Raw genomic sequence first — 22,315 nt, forward strand, 5'->3', positions numbered from 1 at the left:
AAATATAATAATAATATAATAATATAAATATTCAAATATCAAAATCCTAACCTTCTAACATTTTGAATATAAAATCTTTTGCAAATAATTCAACGAAAGTGACTAATGTACATTAATAAAGTGACTAATAGTCTTTTGAACTGAAAAGAATTCAAAAGAATTCGATCAAATTTATAAGGATTCCAGGTGAACTTGAAGGAATACAGGATAAATTCAGAAGACATCAAAATAATTAAAGTTAAATTTAAATGAATTGTATGTTTTCAAATCCAATAATGTCCATTAATTTCAGTAAAATTGAAATAAATTAAGAGGAGCTTAAGGAAAATGCCGAAGAATTCAACAAAACACACTAAAATTGATGGTGAATTATAAAAAAAGTCAAGTGAACTAAAAACAATTGAAAAATGTGAAAAAATTAATTGAATTCAGTAAAATAAAAATAATTTTAGAGGAATGCAAGGAAATTCAAAATAATTTTTTTGAAACGGTTTGTTTCAACGAGAGTATAAAAGTCTTCAGGATTAATTCAATAAAAACTTTTGAAAATTTACAAAAATCCCTTGAATTAAGTGAATTTGAAAGAGTTTAAATGAATTAAAAAATTCAAGAGAATTACAAAAACTTTAAAAGAATTAAAAGCAAATCGGGATAAATTATTAGGAGTTCAGGGTGAATTCCAAATGAATTCAAATTATTTACAAAAAATATTTGAAAATCTCTTCAAATTTTTAAAACCCTATGAAATTTCTCACTTCTTGTGGGGGATTATTAAAGCTCTTAAAAATTCCTAGGAACTTTTAAAAATACTCTAAAATCTTTGAAATTCTTTCGAACGTAGAAAATCAATTAAAAACTCTTTGTAATCTTTTAAAATTTTTCAAAATAGTTAAAGCCCTTGGAAATCTTTTGAAATACGATGAAACTTTTTTAAGAACTTGAAAATGCTTGGGTTTTTTTTTCAATACTTCAAAATATTATAAATTCTTTCAAATTATTTAAAATATAAATTATAAATATATAGTAAATTTGGTTAAAATTGTAATAATTCATTAATTATAATTATATTATTATATATTATTATTTAATTATAATTAATTAAAATTAGTAAATTAAATTATATAGTGAATTAATATAAATTATTCAAATCTTTAAAAAACAACCTAAAATTCGTCGGAATTTTTTAGAATACTCTAAAATCTTTGAATTTCTTTGAAACTTTTAAAATCAATTGAAAATTCCTTGGAATATTTAAAACTCTATAAAATAGTTCAAATCCTTGAAAATCTTTTTAAATAACTTGAAACTTTTTAAAGAACTTGAAAATGCTTTGGTTTTTTTAAATACTTCAAAATATTATAAATTAATATAAATTTTAAATATATAGTAACTTAAGTTTTAAAATATTATAATCAATTAATATATATTATTATTTTTATTTTATGTTTATTATTATATTATTATTTACTTATAATTAATAAAAATTAGTAAATTAAATTACATAGTACATTAATATAAATTATAAATTATTAAAATCTTTTAAAGACACCCTTAAACTTCTCGGAATTTAAAAAAAAAACTAAAATCTTTGAATTTCTTTAAAATTTTTAAAATCAATTGAAAATTTCTTGGAATCTTCAAAATTCTATTAAAATGTTTAAATCCTTGGAAATAATTTATAATATAAATATATATGCATACATGCATACGTACACACACACACACACATATCAATTTTTAAAGCCTTTAAAAATTCTTTTAATTATTAAAATCAATTAAAAAATCTTAAAATGTTTGGAAATACCTGGAAATCTATGAAAAAGTTTTAAATCCCTCAATTCTTGTGAGTAAATTATTTAAAATCAATAAAAATATTATGATATCATGTCAAATTGCATTAAATAGTATATTACGTAAAAACCTGGAAGAAGTATTATATTAAAAACTGGTAAAATCCCTTAAAAATCTTAAAATCATTGAAATCCTTGAAAATCTTATGAAATCCCTTGGAATTTTTTTTAATATCTTAAAACCTTATGAATTCTATAAAATCGTTCCATATCTTCCAAAATTCTATTCAATTCTTTAAAACCCCATTAAATTAAAAAAAAATTAAGATCATTCAAATCCGTAAAAATTTCTTAAATATTTGTAAATATCTTGAAAATGTCTAAAAATCATTTCAAATACACTAAAATATTAAAAACCCTTCGAAAAAATTTTGAAATTTCATTCGAGCTTTTGTAAGTTCTTGAAAATTCCTTAGATGTTTTAAAAATACCGTAAAATTCTGCTAAATCCCTTCAAATTATTGAAATCTAATGAAAAATATTCAGTCATTTAAAATACCCAGAAATATTTTTTTAAATCGTATAAAATCTTTTAAATTCTTTCAAATCCCTTCAAATAATTGAAATCTGTTAAAAATTATATGAATATTTTAAAATACCTTAAAATATTTCAAAATAATTCAATAAAATTCAGAACTACGTTAATTTATCAAAATAAGTGTCTAATGTGACTTTCCTTATTTAAAAAGTGAATATAGTGACTTGAGAAAATGTTGAGTGATGTAAGATAAGAAAGTTACTAGAAGTGGCGAACTTTTTTTTACAAAATGTGACCAATTTTTTTTGTTTTTTTTTTTTAATTCCTCATTTCTATATTTTCCCTGACCTATAACACAATGTCTGTCCCGCTAATTTGGTATTTTGTTTAAATAATGCAATTTAATTAATTCGTAATTTATAATGTAAATGGGAGCAGGGCCCTAGTGTCCTGTGCAAATATTGAATGAGGGCTCTGACACCCTCTTCCCACTTACATTCTAAGTTACAAAAAAGAGAAGAAAAACGAATAATAATTAAAATAATTTGATAATAAATCTGAAAGTATACTTACAAAACCATATCCTCTGCTTTTGCCAGTTTGCCTATCCGTGATGACTACTGCCTCCTCGATATCTCCATAAACATTAAAATGTTCCCTCAAACTTTTGTCCGTCGTGTGATAGGGTAAGCCACCGACAAAGAGTTTTGTCCACGTGGTGTCCTTCTGTTGTGGGGTTGTTCCAGCCAGGGCCCCTAGACCTGCCACCAGGTCTTCTGGACCTGGAGCTCCTACTGTGCCAACGGCACTGAGACCTGCTGCTCCAGGCATCAGCATTCTCCAAAAATTCGACACTATTTCGCCCGACAGGTTAATGACAATTGCTGGTTTTTCAACCAGCTTCCCCTAAGTACCTCCTCCTTAAGACTCTAACTCTTTATCACAGACTACGCAGCATTTATGTTGCCCGGAATGTTTTCTGCAACAAAAATATCAACAAATTTCTTAGAAATCGTTAACTTTTTGAATTATTATTATTTATTTTTATTCAAATTTAATCAATTTAAATTAGATTAAAATAAAATTCAAACTCGTTTTTAATGTCCAGTAAGCATGTTCATGTATGGAACAAATTATTTTAACTATTGCAACTATTGTAATTTGAAAAGTTCGTATTAATTTTTTTTTTAAATAGACAAAAATAAAGATAAAAAAATGAGAAAGAAGGGGGTTTCGTTGGTAGCCTTCTCATTTATCTTACCACTTTTTTTATTTTTGTCCAACATTTTTTAAAAAAGAATCTTTTGTCAAATTACTATAGAAACATTTTACGATGGTTATCCAAAATTGCTCTTTGGATTCTTGGTTTTCTTTTCAGTAATTCTATACATTATGTTTATTATTTACTTTTATAGTTAGAATAACAAAAGCCATGAGAATGACAACTGGATAATGAACAAGTTGTCAAAATGCTGTTTTTAACAATTTAAAAATAATTTAGGACACTAAAAATACAGTTAGTGATACACTTTATAAGGGGAACAAACTTTGAATTTTTTAAGACAAATAAACTAAAAATCAGATATGATTTTAGAGGTCTCCTATTTGAGTATTTTTATTGAGTTTTTATTTTTAGTGTTCAATCAGGTCATACAAATTTATTTTTTTGAGTTTATGTTTTTTAAAACTGATTTATGAAAACATGTGCAACTCTATTACACAATTTAAATTTCTTTAAGTTTGTTTTTAAAAATTCTTCCCTGGTTTTTTGTTTTTACTTTCCCAGTGCCTTGAAAATGTATACATTAAATGTTTTTACAGATAGCATTCCGCTTTTATGTTTCCATAATTTTACATCATTCAAGGAAAAATTCTAAACTAATTTCTAAGGAAAACAATAATTTCATCTTGTTCCACACTTTCTTGAAATAATTTAAAATGTTTTGTCAATTTGCAAAAGACAATGAGTAAATTAAAAAATTACTTATGATTCAAAAAAGTAAAAAAATTATTATTATCTTCAAACCTGAATTTAAGATTTACAAACATGATTCTTTAACCAAATTATCGAACATGAAACAAAAGAGGCTTAACTTCAACTAAAAGCAGTTACATTTTTAATCAAAAACTTAAATTTTAGGCGAAGAAGGCGAAATTTTTAGAAGACAGTTAAATTTAAAAAAAAACTTTTCTATCAAAAGATGAATCTTTAATCCAAAAGAATTTCGACCGAAAAACATGACTTTTTAAGTAAATAGTTGAATTTTCAACAAATAGTATAATTTATAATCAAAACAGATGAAGTCTGGAAAAAATACAGTACATAGTAGACTTTTCAATTAAAACGGAATAAGTTTTAACCAAAAGATGAATTTTTATTTAAAAATGACGGATTTTCTATTTAAAAAGAAGTATATTCAGAAAAAAAGTTCGATTTTCGACCCAAAAATATGACTTTTTGACAAAGTAGCACGTAAAATAGTTGAATTTTCCCAAATCAAATGAAATTTTCCACTAAATTGTACAATTTTGATCAAAATAGTTGAATTTTGAAACAAACAATTGAATTTTCATCCAAATTATAGAATTTGGAACCGAAAGACATACATTCTGGACGAAAAATATAATATTAAAACATTTTCAACTAAAAAGAATAAAATTTCAACCACAAAAGATAAATTTTTAACTAGAAAAGATCACCTGTCTACCAAATGATGAATGCTCAATCCAAGAAGACGAATTTTAAAAGCAGGATGTCAAATCTTAAAAAAAAACAGCTGTCCTTTCGACTAAAAGAATGACCTCTCAACAAAATAATAAAAATTTCAAGCAAATAGTAGAATTTTTTAGCGAAAATAAATTAATTCTGAGCCAAAGATTTAATAGTAGACTTTTTAAGGCAATAGATAGATTGGGTTGTTATTCGCATTCAAGTGAGAGAAAAAAATAACGAGAAAAAGAGGAATTTTCTTGAAAAAAAGGGAATAAAGGTGGAATTGTTTTTAAAGGGGGGGGGGGAGAGTGTGAAGTTTGGGATTTAATAAACCGAAGTTTTAGCACATAAATTAAGAAAAGGTCTTAATTTTTCAATTGTATTTTAGGAGATATGCAAGTGTTTTAAAAATCCAGGATCTAAAATCTAGATTTTCCATAGTAAACCATACATCAATTAATCAATTTAATTAAAAAGAAAATTAATTTTTGAAACGAAACATTAATTTTAAAAGCTTAAATAAAAAATTATCATCGGTCAACATTTTTTTCGGTGAGCGCCACGATAATTGCTGCAAAAGTGAACAAAAATCTGACAAATTCCTGGCTATTCCCTAGTTTTTCCGGTGTAAGAAATTCCAGGCTTATTTCCGATTTTCAGACTCACCCTAATTATATAAAGTTTTAAATCAAACAAATAAAAATTAGGATAGTTAACAATTTTTATTTTCAAATCGAGGCCTTCAAAATTGAACAATTTCAATTTTGATGTCGTAGAGAAGTTAAACTATAATAGTCCTAGGAATCAGACAAATTCACGAACAACTAATAAAAAGGTTGTTCTAACTAATAAAATGGTTGGTCCAACAAATAAAATGGCTGTTCCAACTAATAAAATGATTGACCCAGCTAATAAAATGGCGACGCCGATTAAAAGGGTTGTTCCAAATAATAAAACGGTTGTTCCAACTAATAGAATTGTTGTTCCAGCTATAAAATGATTGTTCTAACTGCAAAATGATTGTGCCAACTAGTAAAATTGTTGTCCCAACCCTAAAATGATTATCGCACGGTCTTGAAACTAAATCACTGCCCTGTTGCCTATTTTATTTTTGAACCACTTGAATATCTTTTTTACAGAAAACGACTTCTTGGGCTGCAAGGTTAAGTGAAGTTAGCTGCAAAACGATTTTTTTCAGAGAAATGAAATTCCTTTTAAGGGCATGTGATACTTATAGTTTCCCCGGCTTTTTTTCCACAAAAATGAAAATTTTTAAAAACTGAATTCGGAGATGGTATAAAATATCATAACGGACGTCCCCGGAAACTTTTTTGAGGGATAATAACAATAAAATGTATTGTGCTAAATAAAAATTTTATGCATGGCATATGCATTATTTTGAGGTTACGTCATTTTTCATCTCTGCCTTTCCGATAATCTGGAAATTATTTAGGAAATAAACTTTTTTGATTGCCTGCAAACAAGGTTAGTTCCGGGAGATTAGTTACTATGTTTATTTGTGAGTCCAAAGTTTTCGTCCAAAAACATTGTGTAGTTTGGAAATAACGCTCAGGTGAATTGTAACACACATAACCTCGAAATATACACGCACGTTGTTAGCAATATCAAAATTTTTTTGATAAAAAACACAAAAAAAGTGTGCAGGGACGTCCGTTAGCATGTTCGTTATCATTTCCTAGATGTTGAAGGCAAAATATTTCTTATCCTAGGAAAAAAGCCGGGGAATCTAACACTGAAAAAATCGATACTATTTCCTAAGCGCTATGCAAATTAATCACATTTTGCTAAATTAAAACTTTTTTGAATTAACCTACAGAAAAAGTGTGTGGGGACGTCCGTTAGCATGTTCGTTATTATTTTCCAAATTTTTAAGACAAAATCTTTATTATTCTAGAAAAAAAGCCGGGGGAACCTAAAACTGGTAAAATCGACAATTTTCTAAGTATCACATGCCCTTAACTTAAATTCTAGAGGCAATTTCCTTTGGAGCAAAAAGTATCCTTCTGATACAAAACAAGATTTCTTTAAGTGACTAATAAAATAGCAATACCATATCTTATAAACTAAATATTTGACCAGACTAACCTCTTTTTTAGAATTGAAAATTAAAAAATTGAGACTGCTGACAGATATTTCTACAAAAAATTATGAATGAATTCCTGGTCATTTCTCTGCCCAGTAGCCACACTGCATAAAATGCATTACCCGAAAAGAAAAAACAGCAGCGCCATATGGAATACAGCCCTCAAACTAATATCAGCTGCAGAACTTTAATTTCTCTTTCCCAGCGAGAAATCTGAGAATAAAGGGAGAACACCATATTTTTGTAGGGCAAAGAATCCTGACCTTGTTCGTTTCCAGATCAGGAGGAAGTTGCAGCCAGTTTGTCCAGACTGAGTGTTCCATCAGACTTGAAAAAACAGTGTTTGTGGATTGTGGAATAGCAATAGAGAGCAAAATAGAGGAAGAGAGGGATGAGGGCCGGGGGCCCCAGGTAGAGGATTTTCGTTCATACATTCGCACAAGACCCATCAGAGTGCATGATCGTAAAGCCTGTTGGTGGCTGTACGGCTTGAGCGAATAGCATGAAGCCTCCACATGATTTTTAGAAAGGGTCCTGTTCGAAGGGTCCGCTTTCATTGTGTGCAACGGTACCTAGGGCCCAAACGTGGGCTGCTTCAGCCTCCCCTCTCTACACTGCGACGACCCTGCGAGTGCTGCCAATGCGAAGCCGGTGCTTATGGTAGATCCCTAAACCCCGGCAACAGCTGCTGCTGCAGAAAACCGGTGCACGCTGTACAATATATTGTGTGTATCGCTGCAGTGTATGCTCACCCTGTACTGATGGGTACATAAGGTCCCAAAGTTTTACTATTACTCAGACTTCACACTCGTCCCCTTTTTCCCTCCTTTTAAAACGAATTCCTCTTTTTCCTCCTGTTTTCAAGAAACTTTTCCCTTTACCATTTTCTATTTTTTTTCGCTAAAAATACGAACTGAATTAATAAAAGTCAATGAGTAAATCTAACTATTTTTGGTTGAAAAATCTAATATTATATTTTTGTTTCGTAGTTCGTTTCCGCTGAATTATTTGGTTAAAAATGCAACTATTTTGTTAAGAAGTAATCTTTTTTGGCCAAAAATTCATTTACTAGGTTCAGAGAGGAACTACTTGGTTTTTAATTAATTTTCTGTCAAAGATTCATATAGCTGGTTTGAAAATTCAACTGTTTTGTAGAAAAGTGGTATTTTTTTGCTCGAAAATCCAACAATTTGGTAGAAAATTTAATTGAAGATTCGTATTTTTGGTTAAAATATTATTTGGTTAAAAATGCAACTATTTTGTTAAAAAGTAATCTTATATGATCTATCATCTACTTGGTTGACAGTTGAACAACTTGGTTAAAAAATTTTGTTTGTTTCTTAAAGATTCGTATAGATGGTTGAAAATCTGACTATTTTGTTGAAAACTTAAGTTTTTGTTGCAAATTAATTTTTTTCTGAAAATTCAACTGTTTTGTAGAATAGTGGACTTTTTTGATTGAAAATCCAACAACTTGGAAGAAAATTAAATTGTTGATTCGATTTTTGGGCGAAAATTTAATTATTTGTTTGAAAATGCAACTATTTTGTAAACAAGTAATGTTTTTTGGTAAAAAATGCATCGAATAGGTTGAGAGTGGAACTACTTGAATTTAAAATAATTTTTTTGTCTGTTAAATATTCATACAGTAGGTTGAAAATATAACTCTTTTGTTGAAAATTCTTTCTATTTTTTTTTTTGTCAATAAACTTTTTTTTAATTTATATTTTCGTTTTTAAAATTCAACTGTTTTGTAGAAAAATGGTATTTTTTCAAAATATACCAATTTGGTAAAAAATTAAATGGAATTCGTATTTTTGGTTGAAAATTTTAATTTTTGGTTAAAACGCACTATTTTTTAAACACAAATTCTTTTTTTTTTCTTGAAGATTCGTATTACAAAGTTGAAAAATTAACTATTTTGTTTGAAATTCGTTTTAGTTTTGGTTCAGAAATCAACTTTTTTCTTTAAAAATTCATATTTTCGACTTCAACTTTCAACTGTTATGTAGAAGTGGCCTTTCTGTCTTAAAAATCCAACAATTTGGCAGAAAATTAAATTGAAGAGTCGTATTTTTAGTTGAAAATTAATCCTTATAACTGAAAATTTAACTATTCTATTTTTGGTTGAAATTTTATCTGTTGAATGTTGAACTTGTTAAAATCGTAACTATTTTGTTCAAAATTGTTTTTTTTTTGTAAATTCCTTTTTTTTTGTTTTGAAAAATCATATTTATGATTAAAAAATGTCTATAACTGTTTTGTAGGAAGCTCTTCTTCGTGACTTGAAAATCCAACAATTTGGTAGAAAATTAAATTGAAGATTCGTCTTTTTGGTTGAAAATGTAATCGTTTGGTTAAAAATGAAACTATTTGGTTAAAAGCTAATCTATTTTTGGTAAAAAAAACCATCTGCTTGATTGACAGTTGTACTTTGTTTATAATTTATTTTTTGTTTGTTTCTTAAAGATTCGTATAGTTGGTTGAAAGTTTAATTATTAAAAAAAAATCGTTTTAGTTTTGGTTAAGGAATAAACATTTTTCGAACATTCGTATTTGCGGCTCCACAATTCAACTCTTTTTTAGAAATTTCTTTTTTTTTTGGCTTGAAAATTAACAAATTTGGTAGAAACTTACACAGAGGACTTATATTTTTTATTACAAAATGCTACTATTTGCTTAAAAATTAAACTATTTATTTGAAAGTTAGCTATTTAGTGGAAAATAAAGTTTTTGCTTAAAAATTCAAATTTATGTTTTGAACATTTAACATTTTTGTAGAAAATTCTTGTTTCTGGCTTAAAATGCAACTATTTAATTAAAAATTAAAAAATTAATTTGAAAAATTTAGCTTTTAACAAAAAATAATATTTTTGTTAATAAAATTATATTTTTTGTTTTAAATTCAACTGTTTCGTAGATAACTCGTAATTTTGGGTTCAAAATTCAACAATTTTGTTGAAATGTTATATTTTTTGTTAGAACATTAATATTTTATCGGAAAAAATAATCTTTTTTGTTGAAAATTCACCTTTTTGTGTTTAAAATAAATCTCTTTCGGTATACAATCCTATTTGGTTAAAAATTCAATATATTACAACTTTAAATCTTAGAAATTTAAAGTATTTCAGTAATGCATTCAATACGATACCTACACTAATTTTATTTTAAAAAATGTATTCCTCTGTTATCGTGAAAAAGCAACCTATTTTCCCTAATTTTTAGACAATTTTAAACTGTGAAGGCTGATTTAACTTATGGCCATTTTAATCAACCAGAAATAAGAAGAAGAATAACATAAAAATTAATAATAACACCCAGTCAATTCAATTTTTTTATATTTACATTGATAATGAGAGTAAAGATAGCTGAAGCTCAAAATTAATTTTTTTTTTAATGAGGTGAAACAAAAATAAACCCCTATTTTTTCTGTGTCATCCTGATTCCTCAAAACCATTTCTATTTTCTGCAAAATATTATAATTTTACCAGATACATTATCAGACCGGACATGTAGGGCAGTCATTGGTTTCTATTACAGGTTACATCAATCAATATCAAGATTCTAGATCTAGAATCAAGATTTGAGGTACAAAGTTAGGAACATAAAAAAATTGTGAGCAATTTTGTAGAATATTTCAAGACTAAAATTGCTGCTTTTGCACTTGTTCTTGTATTTTCTTTTGTTTATTAAAACAAGACCAAAAATAGGTACTTTCATTTTGTTTGTAGAAAATATTGACCTATTTTTAGAATACACCACATTGACGACCCACTTACAAAATCGTGTAAACAGTTTTAAATAATGAAGGGTGGGTATTCGATTTTCTCAAAGTCGAACTAATATTGTCTAATATTTCAATTATCTAAAGAAAATTCAATTATATTTAACACTTTGAAAATGTCAATATTTTGAAAGCAACTTCAAAGTTATACACTATTTCCAAATAAAATGGTCAAAATTATATCATTTTTATAAAAGAAAATTTTGAATCGCAACATTTAAGAAAATAAGTATGAAAGAATAATTTTGTAATTTGTTTGAAGTATTACATAAATCAGCAAAACTAATCTGCTAAACAAATATCCTTATATTTCTTTCAGATATAAGCTACGTTTGAGGAAAGCAATAAATCTTTATATACCTAATATTTGTATTGTTAGTTTTGTTTTCAAAAGCAATTATTATTCTTCATCTCAGAAATTAGAATTTTTTGCAGAGAAAACTACTAAAAATGATGTCAACGTAAGAGGCACTTAAGGGTGATGAGCACTCAAGTACTCTTCAGATGTACCCTTTGATGAGTGCATGTGAATTGAGTACAAGTGAATTCGACATAAAAAACTCCATCACAAAAAATTTATATACAACTAATCACTTATTTAAATCGAATAAAATATTAATCTTTCTTATTGAAATTTAACTTTCATTTCAAGAAAATAGTTTATCACTTTGGCAAAAATAACATGTCTTTACTAATCAATAAAAAATAAAATAAAAATACAAACTATAAAATTAACATACTTCACACAGTAATTACCTGCATACGTATATCTGCATTCTGCAATTATCACAAAATGTGATAATTAAAATGAGTGGACTTTAGAAAGCAGAAGCTTCACCTTTACAGGAATATTATCAAATTTCTATTTCAGAGAACTTCATTTCTCTAGGGATAATGCATTTACAAAAATGGAAATTTTATACATAAATTTGAATGAAAAGTAATTCCGAAAATTACAAAAATGATCAAGATTAACATTCTTATCAAATAGGTATCACCGAATAAAAATTATGCATTTTTTTTAGTATTTCTGGAAATGAAATCAAGTGAAGAGCAAATTTTACGATGTGACTTTAGATTAAGCAGGTTTTAAAAACAGGATTAAAAAAGCTGGAAAGCTTCACGGTCTCTTTATACGCTTACAAATAGTCGACGGACTGCGAGTTTATTAATAAATCGTGGCGCAGAACACGTGCCCGCAGTGCTTCTGTTAGTAGTCTTTGTCGCCATATTGTTCAACTATCCATTTTGTAGAAAACTAAAAAATTTGGGTAAAAAATCATTTTAAAAAAAATTCCTTGCATCCGAAAAACGGCAAATTTTTTATTTTTTTTTATTTTTTAAATTGTGTTAAATTTAACTTTCGAGGTGTGATAAAAAGTATTATTTTTTTCTTTGCAGAAGTAATGATCAAATAAACAATATTTATTTACAAATATAATAAAGTACCAATTTTATAACTTCGAAAATAAATATTAGTTTAACGTGCGCTAAATCGATGAATTTCAAAAGTAAGCTTTAATAACATAATTGTAAAATAATTGTTGTTAGATTGATTTCGGCAGTTTTAATATTCTGTTCTCGAGGCTCAATACTTCAGAAAGATTGAAAATATTAAAATTAATCGAATCGTTTGAGCCGATGGAAAAAAGTTTGTGGATTAACATCCAAAAAAATTAAAACACATTTTTGTATCGTTTATTGTCTTCTGTTCTCTCTATTTACTTCAAATTTGAAAGAAACTTTTTTGTTAATTAGTTTAAAAATCTTAGCGATTTTTTTATAACTACAATTTTGACTAATGAAAAATAATAAATGAAAAAAGTGTTTTACCTATTGTAGTATTCTTAAAAAATGTGCAAAAACATGTGATTTTGGATTGACTTGAATGCACGCCTTTTTTGAAAAAATTGAATACGTCGAACCGGAAATTTCTTCAGCTTTAACTAAAGAAAGAGGTACTATTTTTCATTTATATGAAAAAAAATTCATCTGATCTTTAAAATATCCCAAGAATACACAAAAATAAAAAATTTATTAATTCTAAACTAAATGTTTTAGCAAAAATATATTTTTTTAATTTGAAAATAAAAAAAGAGAACAGAAAGATATTAACCGACTTCAACTTTTTTTTACTTTTTTCGGATTCCACACTTACTGATTATTTTATTACCATATTATAGGAAGTTAAAAAATATACATTTATTCTCTTTGTGTAAAGAAATTTTTCTCTAATTATGTAAAATCAAATAAACTGATCCTAAAAATAGATAAATTTTATTATTCATATGAAACTAAAGATTTTCAGGACCTCAACATATTGTTGTACGACTTATAAAACAAATTAATCATTTTATTTCGCAGAAATGTTATAATCAATTAGTTATTTCAAAAATATAATCGTGATATTTTATTTCTGACTTTGATTAATCTAAAAAAATTAAACTTGAACAGAATTAAAAAAAGCCAAAAAAATGGAATTTCACTTAATTGGATACTGTTTCTCAATGTGGACATTTTTCAGCACATTCTTCTTTGATGCCAAATAACTTCGCAGCAGACTCCGATTCATTAACTCCAACGTCATTAATTCGACACTAATTGATTGTGAATAATCCTACCAAATTCTACCAAAAGAGATGAATTTTCAATCAAAATTGACCAGCAGTTGAATTTTCAAGCCAAAAATGTGAAGTTTTTATAAGAAAATTCAATTTTCAACCCGAAAATGTGATTTTTTTTTCAAAAAGAAGAATTTTTAACCAGTCAAATTGAACGAAAAAAAGGAATTAAAACAACTTGAATCCTCGCCCAAAATGTAGATGAATATCCAATCCAAAAAGATTACTTTTCAACCAAACAGTTGAATTTTCAACCCTCAACCAAAACATGAGTTTTCAAAAAACAAAATTAATTTTTTAATCAAAAACACGAATTTCGAACAAAATACATTAATTGTCTAAAAAAATCGTTGATTTTTATTTGATTAAGAGGATACATTTTTAACGAACAATTAAATAATTCAATTTTCTTATCATAAAATCAAAATTTAACAACAAAAAACGAATCTTTAAAAAATAAATTTTTAACAAACTTATTTAACTTTTAAACGCGTACTTAAATTTTTAACCATAACAGACCAATTTTTAACCAAAAAGAATGAATCATCAATCCAAAATATTAATTAACTTTCTAACAAAAAAGAAGAATTTTTAACTAAATACATGATTTTTTCCACCAAATACTTTAATTTTCTAATAGAAAAGATAAATTGGAATTTTTTAAAATAAATATTCGACCATGAACGCAATGCTTACATTTTTAGCTCCTTTATTCTTGAGCAAAGAATATTTTTAATTGTAACTGTAACAATATTTATAGATAAATTAGTTCGATTTTTTAACCAAAAAGTATAATTTTCAACTAAAAAAGATAAATTTCCAACTAAGTAGTTGAATTGTTAACTAAAAGAGATCATTTCTAACGAAAATAGAACAGTTAAATTTCGGGCTCAAAAAATTCATTTTTAACCAAAAATGAGGTGAATTTTCAACAAAATGGTTACATTTTTAACTAAAGAGATAAATCTACAACAAAAAAGTGAATTTTCAATCAAGTGATTAAATTGACAATCCAGTAGTTGACTTTTTGACAAAAAATATTACTTTTTAACAAAATAGTTGTATTATCAATCAAATAGTCAAAAATTTAAACAAAACAGATAAATTCTGAAGATCTGAAGGTTTAAATGAGCGAAATATTTTTCGACATTTATATATTACGCATAAATATTGTTCCAACTGCAATTTGAATTATTAATTTAAATTATTTTTTCAATAATAAAACATTCCCAATATAAACTAACAAACATTTGAGCAGTTTCCTGGTTTGCAAACTCATCAGTAGAATATTTCGCAAATTTGCAACAATTTATATTCGTAATTTGACTTTTCAGTTCAACTAAACATTTAAAAAAATCGATTTTTCAATTACATCAATTTGCAGTAAGCCTAGTAGTAACCCTAATTTGGAACCCTGGTAGTCAGGTAGTCAGGTGAAATGTAAACAATTATTTAAATAAATTTTATACAGCTGGAATAGAATTCTATTCGGAAATAATTGTTTGGGGGAATTTAACTCATTCCTGTTGTAAATTATATATTCTAAACAAAACCAGGCCCAAGTTCGCGGTACGGCCATGCTGGTGGAAATCCCCTCAACCAAAAAAATGTGTTCCTGTACTTTTTGTGACGATGAACATCTTGATGATTGTCATAGCAAGAAGTTTCGTAACTGTACCAGAATGTTGCGAAACTCGATATTTTAATTCTATGGACTATTTATCATTCTTTTGAAGATCGCCTATTTCTTGATTCTATTATTATTTAATATTTATTTCAATAAAAAAAGTGATTGATACATTTTTTATGGTTGTCTTCACAAGGAAGAGATTGAGATAAAACCCCGAGACAAAATTTTGATTAAAATCGGAAGTTTTATTATAATTATTCGAAACAAAAATATACATGCATAAAATCAGCGGCACTTTTGAGAATAAATGTTTAATATAATTATAAAATTCTACTGTGAAAAACTAATAAAGGGGGTCTTACGCTTCACCAAATTATATAACATTTTTAAAACAATTTCAAAATGAATTTGTTGTAGATAAAATTAAAGAAAAATATTATTATTAAATATACATCGCTGAAAAAGTTCTTTAATAATTTTTTAATAACTCTAACTACCATTCTTTGTTTATTTTTTTGCAGTACAAAGTGCTCTTGACAGAGATTTATTGGGCGAATCTTCCTGATTTTTATATTAAATGTACGTCACAAAAAAGGTTTAAATAATTCTTCAACTACAATTTTTTTATAATTTTGAATTTTTCCTAGTTTGATTTTCGAAAAATTTTACTTTCACAAAAATAATTTCTAATGATAAGATAATATTCAGTACATTTTAATTTAGGAAATTGAAGATTTTAAGACAATGTTTAAAATAAAATTTTGCATATAAGGAATTAAAGAAAAGAATTTTCATGAAATGTAGATCGCTATAAAAACTTTTCAAAGGAAAATTTCTAAAGAGTATAGAAATTTATTTAACTAGAATGTTTTTGATAATTTTTTATTTTTACTACAGTGCGATCTTAAGAGAAAAAATTACTATCAGAGAAATAATTTCTAATAATAACAGAAAATGCATTCCATTTTAATTTTAAGTTTAGCAAGGAAAAGCGTTTAAAACCTTTTTTAAAATAAATTTAAAAAAAAAAGATTAAAGAAAATTTTGTCGCTCATTTAAAAAAAAAAATTCTTCAACTGCAAAGTGTTTCGACAACTTTGTAGTTTTACTACCGCGTGAATATTTCCATCAAATATACTTCGCTAAAAATTTCTGAAGAATATTGGAATTTACTTAACTAGAATATTTTATATATTTTTGTAATTTTACTAGTTTATTTTGTGGAAAAAACCACTTTGACAGAAATAATTTCTAAGAATAACAGAAAATTAATTGAACTTTAATTTTAAAAAGCAAAAATGTTTCAAACATTTTTAAATTAATTTTGTATACAAAAAAAATTTGTTTATCATATGAATGTCGCTATTTTTTTAAATTCTCCAATTGCAATGTTTTTTTTACCACTTTGTATTTTTACTAAACCGAAAATAATTTCATCAAATCAAAATAATTTCATCAAATTTTGTTCATCAAATGCGCGTCGTTAATTTTTTTCTCAAGAATTCTTTAATTACAATGTGTTTCGACCACTTTGTATTTTAAAGACAGTGTAAACGTTTTTCATTAAATTTAAGTCGTTATGGAACAAATTTTTAGAAAATATTTTAAGCATTAGCTAGATACATTCCATGTTTTTAATACTTCTGTATTTTCAATCTAGTATGATTTTTGAAAAATTGAACTTTCACAAAAAATTTTTTACAATGAAAAAGAAAAATTCAGTACATTTTAATTTAAACAAAAATTAGGATTATAAGTGCAATATTAAACAAAGAAAAACACTTTTTATTTAAATTGCGCCCCTACAAGAAATTATGCAATTTTTATAGATTTAATAAAAATTACATACAATCCCCCGGCGATAAGTAATTGAAAATTTGCAATTCCAGATTTGAACATAATTACCCTCCGAAAATAATACAGTTCAAATTATAAAATTAATAAATTAATAATTTTATTCCACAAAATAATTGAAAGAAGAAATTAAATATACGTTAAAAATTTGTATAATATTCATAAAAGAGGGGAAAGTTACGGCAGAAGTGGAATACAAATAAGGTTGGTCAGTGACTTCCTTTATCACTTTAGATAAGAGTTTTCGTCTTAGCCGAGGCTTTAGCACGAATATTAATAAAATAATTAGTAAATAACAAACAGAAAAAATAATTAAAAGTAAATGCCCCAATTCAGTGAAAGCATTATTTCTTAAGTTAAAAAGCTATTATTTTTCAGGAAGTAATTTTTTTTATAATCATTTATTTAATTGAAACAAAAAAATTCGGTTATTTCGAAAAAATTTTAAATGCAAAAAGGTATCCAATTTTTAATCGAAATAAAAAAATTTCAGGTTTTCTTTAAAAATAAAGAAATGAAATATTTTCTGGGCATAATCTGCGTTTATCATATTTCGTCACGATTCCCCAGGTAATAAAAAAATTAATACCGCCAATTTTTTAAACTGCTGCTAAAGTGCCTTCATTTTTATAATTTTAACATTAAAAATTTTCCGTCAATTTTTTGATAGTTTCGAAAAATTTGGATTAAAATTTTATTATACTTTTCCACGCTAAAAGTGGTTGAAAAGTCCAATAGACACAAAATTCCTTCTGATTTATGAGTTGAATCTCCCCTTATAACTTTCCAAATGAAATCAATAAATAAATTTAAAAAAGCCTATACAATTTTTAATTTATATTTTAAATTCTTATATAATTTTTTAAATTAAAGAAAGTCTATATTTTCTGGGAGTATTCTGTGTTTCATATATATATTTTTTCACGAAATTCGTCACGATTATTGAGGTAATAAAACTTCTTTTAGAGCTTTACTACTCATGCTCACGGCCATGCGACCCTGCTTGTGGGAATTTTGAACTATAAATTGCGTCTTTTACATTGAATTACTCATCAAAATTTTCCTATTGTTTAAATTTGTACGATTTATGTTCCTAATTACTTATGCACAAAGTAGGATTTTTCGTATATTTTTTTATTACCCAATATTGCTCAATACTACGTTTCATAAAAATATTGATGTAGTAACTAGACATTATTACAAATTAAATATATGAAAGTTAATAAACAGTTTTGTAAACTTCTGGATTTTTTTCTTAAATTAAATCTGAAAGAAATGAATAAATTACAATTAATATTTCATATAATTTATATTATTATAATAACAATATATTAAATAATTTTGTAACATAATAATTATAAGTGATTTTTATAAAATCTTCTCAAATATAAAGACTTCAATTTTCACGTAGAACCCTTTTTTTATTTAATTAAATTTAAGGCAATGACTCTCGAATTTTTAAATTTCGAACGTTATTCAAAACTTTTTCTAATTGTAACAGCAGATGAAAATATCCAATGCTTACAATTCTGTCGATATAAATGACAACTTGAGAATTTGTTGTACAAACTGACTGAAATCCGTTCGAAATTTGAAATTTAAAACGATAAAGAAAATACTTACCAATTTCGTCGATTTTGGAGCAGACCAGCTCAGTTTTAAATATCCGTAATCGTAATCCCAGAATGCACGAAAGAAAAAAAGGGATGAGATAATCACACAGTGGAAAATGGCACAGATTTAACACAATAATTAAAAATTTGACGAATTGATAAGTTATTGGAATAAGAAAAACAGCAACAATGCACTTTCGTCGATGACCGAATGAGCAAGGAAGCCAAAGCGCATTTCCTCGAAAATAAACGCAATTTTTTTCTGGCACCAAGCAAGAGGGTTCGCGAGGCAATGTGATTCGTCGTTTATTATGTTTCTATTTTTGTGCCCAAACTTGCACACTACCGGCAGCGACGATGGTCCACGTGCGAATGCCGCTGCAAGTTCGCGGCAACCGTTCTGCGCCGAGTCGTTTCCTGCAAGACCTCACGGATCCCGAACGCCTGATTGGTCAGAGTCGACCCCCCACCTCGGGGAATCCCGCTTCGTGCTACCAGTCCTACCACACCGGTTGGGTCAGTGACGTACCCTTGCAAATTCAAACTGAACCTTGGGGACGTTCATTTCTCACATTTACGATTTAGATTTACCCTCATGACAAATCGAATTCTGCCATGATCAACAATGACAAAGCACCAACTTGATTCTGGCCTGAGCTGTCTAGTGCAGGAAGTAGGAGAAAATTAATTTTTTCTGGTTCTTGTTAAATGTAAACACAAACACAGCTATATTTTTGAATTAAGATTAATTTTTAGGTTTTTGTTTTGCGGACAGGAACTCTAAAGTTTCGGGCACGTACCCATCTATCTTTTCGTCGTAAGTTTTTAGAAGGAGGGGAAGTGAAGAAGAGGAAGTAGAGGAAATGAGTGGACGGAAGTACAAGAAGTGAGGGAAAATGAGAGGAGGGGAAGTAAGTCAAGCAGAGAGAATTATATAAAATCAGGGGGAAGTAAGCGAATCGAGGGAAATTGGGAATACAGGGTAAAGTGAAGGGGAAATTAGGGGTGTGAAAGTAGGGGAAGCGTCGGGAAATTCTGGGTGTAATAGGAAATTAAGGAGTGGAAGAGGGGTAAATGATTAGAACTTATGATTAGTAGTTGGGAAGTAGGGGGGATGCTAACTCTGGACGCAATGAAAGGGGGGAATAGAGCAGGAGGAAGTTTAGGCAGGGGGTGGAGGAAAAGTGAATTAAAGCGTGGGAGAGTAGGGTAACGTAGGAGGAGTAGGGGAATGTAGGAAGAGTAGGGGAGATTCAAGAAAGAGAGAGAGAAATATATAAACCTTTAATTAAATTCATTTAAAAAATTCTTTTATTTAAGAAAATTTTTTGGTATTTTTTCTCATGATAAATTTTAAAACAGTTTACGAATGTTGCAAAATATGGCCTAATAAGTTTGAAAATCACTCATATTTCAGACTTCACTCTCTTTTCCCTATTTGCCACTTGTTTTGCAAGAATTCTTATGTTTTCGTCTGTTTTCAAAAAAGCTCTTCTTTTTATATTTTATTCGATTAATTGTGAGCTGAATTAATGGAACTCAATAAGAAAATCCAACTATTTTTGTTGGAAAATGTATTTTTTTTAGTTGAAACTTCAAGTAATTGGTTAAAAATACTTGTATTTTGTTTATTAATCGTATTTTGCTGTAAAAAATTATTCTTGGCTTTTTTAAGTTTAAGAATTAATGTTCTTGACTGAAAATGTAACTGTTCCATTTTTTGTTAAAAATTTATATTTGAAACTGTAAATTTATATTTTCTGGTTTATCATTCATGTATTTTTCGTAAATTCGTATTTTTTGGTAAAAATGTATCCTTTGTTGAAATTTTAATTGCTTAGTACTATTCTAACTTTTTGTTGAAAATTAAATTAAAATTAAAATTAAAAATCTTGACAATCCATATTTTTAGTTGACAATTCAACTATTTAGTTAGAATATTATACCATATAGTTAAAAAATTAAACTATTTGTTTGAAAATGTTACTATTTTCTTGGAAATTTGTTTTCTTTTTTCTTTTGTAGAAAATTAGTCTTTTCAACTGAAAACTGAACTATTCCATTTTTGGTTTAAAATGTATCTTTTATAAGTTGAAAATTGAACTATTTCGTAGAAAATTAATAGACTCGGTAAAATATTAAACTATTTTGTTGGAAATTCACTTGTTCTGGGAAATTTCATGTTCAATTCCTTATTAAATTTATATTAATTAAACTAATTATTTGAAGAATGAACTATTTTGCTCAAAGTTCGTTTTTTTGTGAAAAACTAATTTTTTAATTTGAAAATTTAGCTATTTCATTTTTAGTTTAAAATGTAGCCTTTGTAAGCTGGAAATGGAACTATAGTCTATTTGGATAGAAAATTAATCTTTTGTTTGTTGAAAATTCGTCATTTTGGTTGAGTATTCAAATATTTTGTTCAAATTTCTTATTTTTCTGTTTGATTGAACTAGTTAAAAATTTACTTCTTTTTTTCTGAAATTTTTTTTTTTTAACTAAAAATCGAATTAATTTTCTTGTTAAAATTTTTTTTCTGGTTCAAAAGTTAATTGTTTTCCAATACATTCAATTTTATATCTTGAAAACTTGACTATTTTCTTAAAAATTCGTCAAATTGGGTAGAAACTTAATCTTCATTTCTGAAAATTCATTTATATTGTTGAGGATTGAACTATTTTGTCACAACTTTTTTTTCGTTAGAACAAACTGATTGATAGTTTTTTTTTAAAATTAATTTTTAATTTTTTTAAGTAAATTTTAAAACTAAAAATTAAACTATTTCATTTTTGGTTTCAAACTTATCTCTTTCAATTACAAATTTAACGAATTGCTTGAAAATTCATCATTTTAGGATAAACATTAAACTACTTTGATACAAAATTTAACTTTTTGGTTCAAATGAACTGTTTATTTGAAATTTTAACTATTCTGTTGGAATTTCGTGCGTTTTCTTTTTTTTTTTTGATTGAAAAGTATTTTATTTTACCTGAACATATAATTTGTTGAAGATTAATCTTCTTTGTTAAAAATTCATCAGCTTGGTTGAGGATTCAAATTTTTTTAAAATTTTTCGTTTTTATTGAATTCAACTGGTGGCCAATTTTTCTTTTTATATTAGTTTTTTAAACTGCAAATTTAACTCTTTCATTTTCAGTTGAAAACTGCATTTTTTATTTCAAAATATAACTATCAAATTAATCTTCTTTGTAGAAAATAATTCTTGTTGGTTACAATTCATCTGTGTAGGATAAAAAATTAGGTATTTGGTAAAAAAATTCAACTATTTTGTTAAAAATTGAATTATGTTGTCGAAAAGTTAATTGATTTTAAAAAAATCGTCTTTTTGTTTGAAAATTCAACTATTTGCTTGAAAATGTGACAAATAAGTTTTATTATTTCGATAATATTGTTCTTTTAGAGCAGGTCCCCTTATCAGAAGTAAAAACATATCAAATAAAGCTAAAATGGCAATACATAATTCTATATTTGCACCGACTGTACTATACGGTAGCGAGACATGGACTTATCAAGAAAAAGAGAAGAGTAAAATCAACGCAATTGATATGAGATTCATGCGCATAATAAGCGGGAAATCCCTAATGGACAAAGTAAATAACGAGATAATTCTAAAAGAATGTGGTGCAGAAGAGACGCTAGTAGACACA

The 22,315-nt window shown here is 26.7% G+C and overlaps 1 protein-coding gene across 3 annotated transcripts in view; it reads right to left on the reverse strand.

Moving 5' to 3' along the window:
• Positions 1 to 19,056, reverse strand: part of LOC117182320 (RNA-binding protein 24-like) — a 102,937-nt gene extending 83,881 nt beyond the window's left edge. For all 3 annotated transcript variants that reach the window (XM_033375475.1, XM_033375477.1, XM_033375476.1), the window contains exons 1-2: positions 18,658 to 19,056; positions 2,902 to 3,307 (exon numbers count right to left, since the gene is read on the reverse strand). In XM_033375475.1, the coding sequence (XP_033231366.1) occupies positions 2,902 to 3,165 (264 nt within the window). In that variant the 5' untranslated portion in view covers positions 3,166 to 3,307; positions 18,658 to 19,056. The remainder of the gene's footprint in view (positions 1 to 2,901; positions 3,308 to 18,657) is intronic.
• Positions 19,057 to 22,315: the final 3,259 nt, after the last annotated feature.

Source organism: Belonocnema kinseyi, chromosome 10, assembly GCF_010883055.1.
Source record: "Belonocnema kinseyi isolate 2016_QV_RU_SX_M_011 chromosome 10, B_treatae_v1, whole genome shotgun sequence".
In the NCBI taxonomy this organism is placed as follows: domain Eukaryota; kingdom Metazoa; phylum Arthropoda; class Insecta; order Hymenoptera; family Cynipidae; genus Belonocnema; species Belonocnema kinseyi.